The 10,604-nt window shown below is 44.3% G+C and overlaps 1 protein-coding gene across 1 annotated transcript in view; it reads left to right on the plus strand.

Moving 5' to 3' along the window:
- LOC135513930 (uncharacterized) overlaps positions 1-10,565 on the plus strand; it is a 43,588-nt gene extending 33,023 nt beyond the window's left edge. Inside the window, exons 5-7 of the mRNA XM_064936968.1 lie at positions 2,287-2,441; positions 6,291-6,539; positions 6,787-10,565. Of these exons, the coding sequence (XP_064793040.1) occupies positions 2,287-2,441; positions 6,291-6,539; positions 6,787-7,617 (1,235 nt within the window). The 3' untranslated portion in view covers positions 7,618-10,565. The remainder of the gene's footprint in view (positions 1-2,286; positions 2,442-6,290; positions 6,540-6,786) is intronic.
- Positions 10,566-10,604: the final 39 nt, after the last annotated feature.

The following is a 10,604-nucleotide window of genomic DNA, read 5'->3' on the forward strand; positions in this document are numbered from 1 at the left end:
AGTAATAGATATAATAGAACTAGTATTATTCTAAACAGTAATAGAGCTGGTATGATTCTAAACAATAATAGATCTGGTAAGATTCTAAACAGTAATAGAGCTGGCATGATTCTAAACAGTAATAGAGCTGGTACGATTCTAAACAATAATATAAATAATATAACGGGTAGGATTCTAAACAATAATATAAATAATATAACGGGTAGGATTCTAAACAATAATATAAATAATATAACTGGTAGGATTCTAAACAGTAATAGAGCTGGTAGGATTCTAAACTGTAATATAAATTAAAGAACTGGTAGGATTCTAAACAGTAATAGAAATAATAGAACTGGTAGGATTCTAAACAATAATAGAGCTGTTAGGATTCTAAACAGTAATAGAAATAATAGATCTGGTAGGATTCTAAACAGTAATAGAAATAATATATCTGGTAGGATTCTAAACAGTAATAGAGCTGGTAGGATTCTAAACAGTAATAGAGCTGGTAGGATTCGAAACAGTAATATAAATAATGGAACTGGTAGGATTCTTAACAGCAATAGAACTGGTAGGATTCGAAACAATAATAGAGCTGGTAGGATTCTAAACAGTAATAGATATAATAGAACTAGTAGGATTCTAAACAATAATAGAGCTGGTGGGATTCTAAACAATAATAGAGCTGGTAGGATTCTAAACAATAATAGAGTGGGTAGGATTCTAAACAGTAATAGAGCGGGTAGGATTCTAAACAGTAATCGAGCGTGTAGGATTCTAAACAATAATAGAGCTGGTAGGATTCTAAACAGTAATAGATCTGGTAGGATTCTAAACAATAACAGAAATAATAAAACTAATAGAACTAATAGAAACAGTAATAGATATAATAGAACTAGTATTATTCTAAACAGTAATAGAGCTGGTATGATTCTAAACAATAATAGATCTGGTAAGATTCTAAACAGTAATAGAGCTGGCATGATTCTAAACAGTAATAGAGCTGGTACGATTCTAAACAATAATATAAATAATATAACGGGTAGGATTCTAAACAATAATATAAATAAGATAACTGGTAGGATTCTAAACAGTAATAGAGCTGGTAGGATTCTAAACTGTAATATAAATTAAAGAACTGGTAGGATTCTAAACAGTAATAGAAATAATAGAACTGGTAGGATTCTAAACAGTAATAGAAATAATAGATCTGGTAGGATTCTAAACAGTAATAGAGCTGGTAGGATTCGAAACAGTAATATAAATAATGGAACTGGTAGGATTCTTAACAGCAATAGAACTGGTAGGATTTGAAACAATAATAGAGCTGGTAGGATTCTAAACAGTAATAGATATAATAGAACTAGTAGGATTCTAAACAATAATAGAGCTGGTGGGATTCTAAACAATAATAGAGCTGGTAGGATTCTAAACAGTAATATAGAAGTAATAGAACTGGTAGGATTCTAAACAATAATAGAGCGGGTAGGATTCTAAACAGTAATAGAGCGGGTAGGATTCTAAACAGTAATCGAGCGTGTAGGATTCTAAACAATAATAGAGCTGGCAAGATTCTAAACAGTAATAGAAATAATAGAACTGGTAGGATTCTACCACAGACTGAATGAGTCGACATATTTTCTCATGATCACGGCCATAGAATGGCTCTAAATTGGGAGGTGGGAAGTGCAGCATTAGAAGTCTCAATGGAAAATGGCTTTAGTTTTGGAGTAACACAGGGTTTATCCCAGAACAATCCAAAGGCTCTCTCATTGTAGCTGAGCCCACAGAGAGATTTACAGGTCATGACATTTAACCTGTATAACGTGAGAGCATTAGGAACACCATGTTTCTCCTCACGCTGAGTTCAACCATGTCACCATGAGTGTTTTTCTATTTTTAGCACCTTGCAATGTCACCCTTCTGTATTCTTTCAAGAATTCATTCAAATAAGTATATTATTTTTGCATCTCGGCCTCCTTGGGTTATTCTTTTTCATGGATTGAGTGCAAGCACCTTTGGAACTCACTGAGTTAACAGAAATATGAGTGGACAAGTACTGTGGCTACAGTGGGTACACGGTGTACTGGGTACACAGTGCAGTAATATACAGTAGCCTATGGAGACCAAGCTGTAACATTCCATTTCAAGTGCTCTTTTAGGGAAAAGCAGTGAAAGTTAGTGTAAACTAAGGTGTGATGGTGCAATGCATCTGACTGTTGTGCCTTCAATGTAGCAATGTTTTAATTGTACTTGTCACAACTAAATGATTCAAAAACAACTATTCCTTCCTTTCCTTCCCAGGTTCCCCGGTCAGTGTTGGTGGTGATATGTTTGAGCATGCTGAAGTGGACCTCTCATCCAATGGTCTCACGGAACTGGACTTGGGGACAGATGAGGTGTTTATCATTTCATCTGCGCCCAGTACGAGCAGCAGACTGCTGTTCTCGGCCCATACGGTAAGGAGCGAGGCGAGGCAGGTAACCCTGGCTAGGACCAATCAAGGTGCCCTCCTCTAGGGGGGGGACACGTAGGCAGTTGCAGAGAACCTCCTCTCGGGGTGACACGCAGGCAGTAGCAGAGAACCTCCTCTAGGAGTGACACGCAGGCAGTAGCAGAAAACCTCCTCGAGGAGTGACACGCAGGCAGTAGCAGAGAACCTCCTCTAAGGGTGGCATGACACCCAGGCAGCAGCAGAGAACTTCCTATAGGGTAGCATGACACCCAGGCAGTAGCAGAGAACTTTCTCTAGGGTGGCATGACACCCAGGCAGTAGCAGAGAACCTCCTCTAAGGGCAGCATGACACCCAGGCAGTAGCAGAGAACCTACTCTTGGAGTGACACGCAGGCAGTAGCAGAGAACCTCCTCTTGGAGTGACACGCAGGCAGTAGCAGAGAACCTCCTCTAGGGGTGACACCCAGGCAGTAGCAGAGAACCTCCTCTAGGAGTGACACACAGGCAGTAGCAGAGAGCCTCCTCTAAGGGTGGCATGACACCCAGGCAGTAGCAGAGAACCTCCTCTAGGGTGGCATGACACCCAGGCAGTAGCAGATAACTTCCTCTAGGGTGGCATGACACCCAGGCAGAAGCAGAGAACCTCCTCTAGGGGTGGCATGACACCCAGGCAGTAGCAGAGGACCTCCAAGGGGTGGCATGACACCCAGGGAGTAGCAGAGAACTTCCTCTAGGGGTGACATGACACCCAGGCAGTAGCAGAGAACTTCCTCTAGGGTAGCATGACAACCAGGCAGTAGCAGAGAACTTCCTATAGGGTGGCATGACACCCAGGCAGTAGCAGAGAACCTCCTCTAAGGGCAGCATGACACCCAGGCAGTAGCAGAGAACCTCCTCTAGGAGTGACACGCAGGCAGTAGCAGAGAACCTCTTCTTGGAGTGACACGCAGGCAGTAGCAGAGAACCTCCTCTAGGAGTGACACCCAGGCAGTAGCAGAGAACCTCCTCTATGAGTGACACCCAGGCAGTAGCAGAGAACCTCCTCTAGGGGTGACACCCAGGCAGTAGCAGAGAACCTCCTCTAGGAGTGACACGCAGGCAGTAGTAGAGAACCTCCTCTAAGGGTGGCATGACACCCAGGCTTTAGCAGAGAACCTCCTCTAGGAGTGACACACAGGCAGTAGCAGAGAGCCTCCTCTAAGGGTGGCATGACACCCAGGCAGTAGCAGAGAACCTCCTCTAGAGTGGCATGACACCCAGGCAGTAGCAGATAACTTCCTCTAGGGTGGCATGACACCCAGGCAGAAGCAGATAACCTCCTCTAGGGGTGGCATGACACCCAGGGAGTAGCAGAGAACTTCCTCTAGGGGTGACATGACACCCAGGCAGTAGCAGAGAACTTCCTCTAGGGTAGCATGACACCCAGGCAGTAGCAGAGAACTTCCCAAAGGGTGGCATGACACCCAGGCAGTAGCAGAGAACCTCCTCTAAGGGCAGCATGACACCCAGGCAGTAGCAGAGAACCTCCTCTAGGAGTGACACGCAGGCAGTAGCAGAGAACCTCTTCTTGGAGTGACACGCAGGCAGTAGCAGAGAACCTCCTCTAGGAGTGACACCCAGGCAGTAGCAGAGAACCTCCTCTAGGAGTGACACACAGGAAGTAGCAGAGAGCCTCCTCTAAGGGTGGCATGACACCCAGGCAGTAGCAGAGAACCTCCTCTAGGGTGGCATGACACCCAGGCAGAAGCAGATAACCTCCTCTAGGGGTGGCATGACACCCAGGCAGTAGCAGAGGACCTCCAAGGGGTGGCATGACACCCAGGGAGTAGCAGAGAACTTCCTCTAGGGGTGACATGACACCCAGGCAGTAGCAGAGAACTTCCTCTAGGGTAGCATGACACCCAGGCAGTAGCAGAGAACTTCCTATAGGGTGGCATGACACCCAGGCAGTAGCAGAGAACCTCCTCTAAGGGCAGCATGACACCCAGGCAGTAGCAGAGAACCTCCTCTAGGGGTGACACCCAGGCAGTAGCAGAGAACCTCCTCTAGGAGTGACACGCAGGCAGTAGCAGAGAGCCTCCTCTAAGGGTGGCATGACACCCGGACAGTAGCAGAGAACTTCCTCTAGGGTGGCATGACACCCAGGCAGTAGCAGAGAACCTCCAAGGGGTGGCATGACAACCAGGGAGTAGCAGAGAACTTCCTCTAGGGGTGACATGACACCCAGGCAGTAGCAGATAACCCAGTCGAGGTATCAAACGCAGCGACAGGAGATTGAGGGTAGGAGAGGGTATGACCCAGCATTTTTACTTATGCTCTATTGGAATAAGAGTTGGCATAAGGCAGATCTGGCAGATATTAGAGAGCTGGTGAGCTTTCCTGCAGCCTAGCCTAATGGATATATTATCTGGGGAGCCAGTTTCCCAGCTTCAAGTGTGTGTGTGTGTGTGTGCGTGTGCGTGTTGCATGGTCTGTGTTTGTAAATGTTCAGACTTTTAATGGGAATATATAAAAACATCCTTTTCAAGTCATTACTTCAGAGTCATAAGTTATTGTTCTAATATCACTTAGTTTGTCAGGCAACAATCTTAGCCTGTGTGTGTGCACGATGAGGGGGGGTCTCGTCTAGACTAAACGAGCTGTTAGTGATTCTTAGTAAGGATTATTTCTCTTTCTGAAAGGAGCAACCCCTTAAACCTCTATCCCCCCAATCTTACCCTCCCCTGATTTTCAAGCTGACTGAGGGAGGATTTGTGACTGATGGGCCCTTCACCTCTGACCTGCCATTTATATCAATGAGACACCTACCGTAAAGACTCTCCGAGGCGGTTTTGCGAACACAGATTAAGCCTCGCCCTGGACATGGAGTTTCTCCATTGAGCTTACTTTTGGGTCCAGGGTGGCAAGGTAGCCTAGTGGTTAGAGTGTTGGGCCAGTAACCAAAAGATTTCTGGATTGAATCCCCGAGCTGACAAGGTATAAATCTGAACAAGACAGTTAACCCACTGTTCCCCGGTAGGCCGACATTGTACAATTTGAGGAACAGTTTGAGAACGAGAGGAACTACAAGGCAAGAAAAATACTTCAATATGAGGAACAAGTTCGTGTTAAGAAATATTGTTAACTGTTAAGTATATAAAAAAATCTGTGTTTGGAAAACTGTCCTTCAGAGTAGGAGAGCAGATCTTGGATAAGGTCCCACCCCCTGTTCATATAATTGTATTATGATCTTAAAGACAACACTGATCCTATATCAGCACTCCTACTCTGAGAATCTTTGTGGGTATGGGTCTTGGGATCATAGAGGTAGGAATTGCTGACTGTACCCACTATCAGGCAGCACTTTGTTGTTGTTTTGGATCACATGCCTGATTCAATGGTTTGCTTGTTGCCCTTTTAGGTCAACTGTGATTTGAGGTGCAGGTCAGTGCTTGAATATAATGCAACCTCTGATTCTATGCAGCTATTTCTATCCAGCTATCTCTAGCAAATGTCTCATTTACGCTCCGATGCAACAGGTGGTGAAAATTCCATTGACTGAGTGCTCAAGTCAATCGAATATGCATTGTATTCACACAGTGGCTCATTTTCCTATGGTCAAATAAAATAATAAAATAATCACATGTAAGTGCTTCCAGTTTTCAGAATAAGACGTTTTCTGTGATGGCAGCAGTTGGTAAAAAAAAATGCACTGTGTAACATTGCTACAGCGGGTTCACTGGGTTTAAGCAGTTTCAGATGCTTTTCCATTGAAGAACTCTGTTTGTTTACTACTCCCCATGAACACAGACACTGCATGGTGGGTTTGATTGAATTATATTTGATTTGTTTTTTTGTGTCTCCCTCCTATCAGCAGCGGGAGAGGTTTCTGAGGCACAGTGACACCGGCCCAGGCCCTGTCAGTGACTGGCCCTCTCCAGACCCGGCTGCCTCGCCTACAGAGACCCGTGCTGCCCAGGATGGCAGTGCCAGCTGTGCCCGACCCCGGCCGCGGGCCTGGAGCGTCCGCACCTTCCAGGACTTCCTCCCTCCACTGCCCCAGTTACACAAGAAGTGGTGCAGTTGGAACTCCACCAGTCCCTTCACTAAGCTGGTGGACAGCGTTAGTAGCTTGGTCATTCAGCAGTGCTGTTGAATAATAGTCACACCGTCATAAACTGTATATCTTTACATTTTTGTTATTTAGCAGACACTTTTAACTAGAGTGAGTTACAGTCATGTAATATATGTTTCTATGGATTTTTAAAATAATTTTTCAAGACTCAGCTCAGATTTAAAAAAACAACAACAATGAATGTCATGTTGCACTGCAGAGAGATATGTGCTGACTAGATGTTGTTCCCCCCCAGGCCCCGTCAGGCTTTGTGTCAGAATGCCGTGGGGATGACAGCAGGAAAGTGTTCTCCGACCCCCAGTTGGAGGCCCAGGATGACAGTAACGCCTCCGACTCCTCCATGAGTAACGTCTCGTATCCCCTCACCCTGCCCGCCCAGAGGCAGCGCCGCCTAAACTCCACTAGCAACATGCGGCGCTCCCGCTTCACCGGGCCCTGCTTCGGCCTGCTCTCTGGGTCCAGTCCCTCAGACAGCACCAAGGCCCCCGGGGGCTCCCTCCTCCAGGCCTCCCCGTCCCAACCCAGTAACAGTACCTCTGGGCAGGGGCAGCCGGAAGAGGGGCAGGGTGGGAAGCGCCGTGATTTCCCAGCAGAGAGCGACCACGTCAGTGTCCCGGTGTTTGCCATCTGTGAAGAGGAGGACCGGCAGCCCTTGATCCTGGCTGAGCACTTGGGGCATTCCTCCATGAATGGAGTGAGTCGGGGGGTGTACGAGGCAAAGGGGCCCGCTGGCGGAAGCCTCAACCCTGGCCCCCAGAGCGCAGCCAATGGCCCCCTCCTCCAGAGGGGAAGGTCAGAGTGGAGGCCATGGGGGAGTCAGGCCTCAGGAGGGGCCAGTCCTTACCCTCTCCCTCACGCCTCTGGCTCACACACAGCCACCAATACTAACGAGTCCGCCTTTGTGCACAGCACAGCCAATCAGATCCAGATGCCTTCCCTCAGCCAATTAACAGTGCCATGCAGTGTGACAGGCAATGTGACCAGTGACAGTCCAGCATCCAGTCCATGTGACAGGAGAGCGGACAAACAAAGTATGCACTCTTGGGTTGGCCCAGCAAAGCAATAATTAACTATTTTTAGTGCCACCTTTGTAAAATGCAAAAACTAACTTTTTGATTACTGAAATCAACTTTTATATGGCATTTCTACATTCTTGAAGTCAATTGCTTTATGGTGACAAACTGGATGTTTTCATACACACTATATATATTTTTATAAAGTTAAAGGCCCAATGCAGACTTTTTAAAATCTTAATATCAAATACTTTCTGGGTAAAATTAAGTACCTTACTGTTATAGTTGTCCAATAAAATGTTAAAACATATACAGAAATAGCTTTTTAGCAAAAAATGTCTTTCATCACATTCCCAGTGGGTCAGAAGTTTACATACAATCAATTAGTATTTGGTAGTGTTGTCTTTAAATTGTTTAACTTGGGTCAAACGTTTCGGGTAGCCTTCCACAACAAGTTGGGTGAATTTTGGCCCATTCCTCCTGACAGAGCTGGTGTAACTGAGTCAGGTTTGTAGGCCTCCTTGCTCACACGTTTTTTCAGTTCTGGCCACACATTTTCTATAGGATTGAGGTCAGGGCTTTGTGATGGCAACTCCAATAACCTTGACTTTGTTGTCCTTAAGCCATTGAGATGTTGCTTCAATATATCCACATAATTTTCCATCCTCATGAAGCCATCTATTTTGTGAAGTGCACCAGTCCCTGCATTAAATCACCACCACAACATGATGCTGCCACCCCTGTGCTTCATGGTTGGGATGGTGTTCTTCGGCTTGCAAGCGTCCCCCTTTTTCCTCCAAACATAACGATGGTCATTATGGCAAAACAGTTCTATTTTTGTTTCATCAGACCAGAGGACATTTCTCTAAAAAGTACGATCTTTGTCCCCATGTGCAGTTCCAAACTGTAGTCTGGGTTTTTTATGGCGGTTTTGGAGCAGTGGCTTCTTCCTTGCTGAGCGGCTTTTCAGGTTATGTCGATCTCGGACTCGTTTTACTGTGGATATAGATACTTTTGTACCGGTTTCCTCCAGCATCTTCACAAGGTCCTTTGCTGTTGTTCTGGGATTGATTTGCACTTTTCTCTCCAAAGTATGTTCATCTCTAGGAGACAGAACGCGTTCCCTTCCTGAGCGTTATGATGGATGTGTGGTCCCATGGTGTTTATACTTGCATACTATTGTTTGTACAGATGAACGTGGTACATTCAGACGTTTGGAAATTGCTCCCAAGGATGAACCAGAATTGTGGAGGTCTACAATTTTTTTTCTAAGGTCTTGGCTAATTTATTTTTATTTTCCCATGATGTCAAGCAAAGAGGCACTGAGTTTGAAGGTTGGCCTTGAAATACACCCACATGTACACCTCCAATTGACTCAATTGATGTCAATTAGCCTATCAGAAGCTTCTAAAGCCATGACATAATTTTCTCGAATTTCCCAAGCTGTTTAAAAAGGCACAGTCAATTTAGTGTATGTGAACTTCTGACCCACTGGAATTGTGATACAGTAAATAAGTGAAATAATCTGTCTGTAAACAATCGTTGGAAAAATGTATTGTGTCATGCACAAAGTAGATGTCTTAACCAACCTGCCAAAACTATAGTTTGTTAACAAGAAGTTTGTGGAGTGGTTGAAAAACTAGTTTTAATTACTCCAACCTAAGTGTATGTAACTGCATATTAAAACGAGATGTCCGTTCACCTAACAGGGTTGACCTTAAAATGAGGGACAGGTTTATTTATTTTTTCTTAAAATTAATCACAAATCACATTAAATAAATAATCTTCAGAAATTACTTTGTCGAAGCAACAAAATAACTAGTGCTTCACAATGATGGAGAACCCGTTGAGAAAGTTTGGGTTTAAGTGGGTAAAATCTCCCTGAAAGTCACAGAGGGCTCACAGAGAACGCACGAGGGACTTTAGCAAGTCCTTATTAGTATAAAATAATCTGATTTATTGAATTCTCCATGTGGTCAAGATTAAAGGGCACTTCACTGAATATAAACAGGCATTAACGTTAACATTCTATTCAATATTTGTGAACAATTTCTACTTAAAATATCAAAGGGATGCAAAAGGCACTCATTTTGTGGAATGAAAATGAGCTGTTATTAGCAAAGTGTTTTGGAACTCTTTGTTATTGGTCTATTTACCTACACCGCCTGGTGATGTCACCAGGCAAGCCAAAATACCACCCATGCAAACCTGCTGATTTAGAAGGTCCTGTATAAATTGTATTTTCAACCAGCAACTATCAGGAAATAATGCTGATAAAAATGTTTACGTTTTTACAGCGTTGGTGATACATTCAATCAGATTGACATCCGTTTTGCATTATTTTGGCGGAATCTGAGGTGGAACTGCGAGTTGTCAAATCAAGCGACTCATTGCGTTACCTTTTCGCAGACATTGGATGCAACGGAACCACACCCGAATATAATCCCACAAATCCCATGCAGCCACGTTACAAATTCAAACTCTCGAATTGGCTGCTGGGCATATATCCCCCCCATCCAAATGAACATGAAACCATGCATTAGCCTCACATCAATGGTTTGACATTTGAGTCATTATTTCCACCATGGACAGAGCCGACACTTTCTAACGCCGTAGGGATACTAAGGAAGGGAGTGGTTTGTGACACATAGGAGCAGCTGCTCACTAATGTCAGCTAATACAGCAGTTACACATCCAACACCGCCAAACGATCTGCTATGCGGATGTCGGCCAACGCTCAAATCCTCATAGATTGAATCCTGGCCTTATTTTTATCAGCTGTTGTACAATATGACACAAAACACAGGAACAACAGAATGTTGACGGCAATGGGCCTTTAAAACATCATCAATATTTGCTGTTTACCACACAGACATTTCCAGCTTCTGTATAATTAAAAAACGTGAGAATATTGAATATGGAAACATTGTTTTTATTTCCCATGCCCAGTTCATTTCCCAACTCCTGTGAGCACTTTTCTACCAGTTAAAGGCTCAGCGCAGTCAATTGTTTTTCTGGTGTTTTGTTTCATATTGTACAA

Source organism: Oncorhynchus masou, chromosome 25 (genome assembly GCF_036934945.1).
Source record: "Oncorhynchus masou masou isolate Uvic2021 chromosome 25, UVic_Omas_1.1, whole genome shotgun sequence".
In the NCBI taxonomy this organism is placed as follows: Eukaryota; Metazoa; Chordata; class Actinopteri; order Salmoniformes; family Salmonidae; genus Oncorhynchus; species Oncorhynchus masou.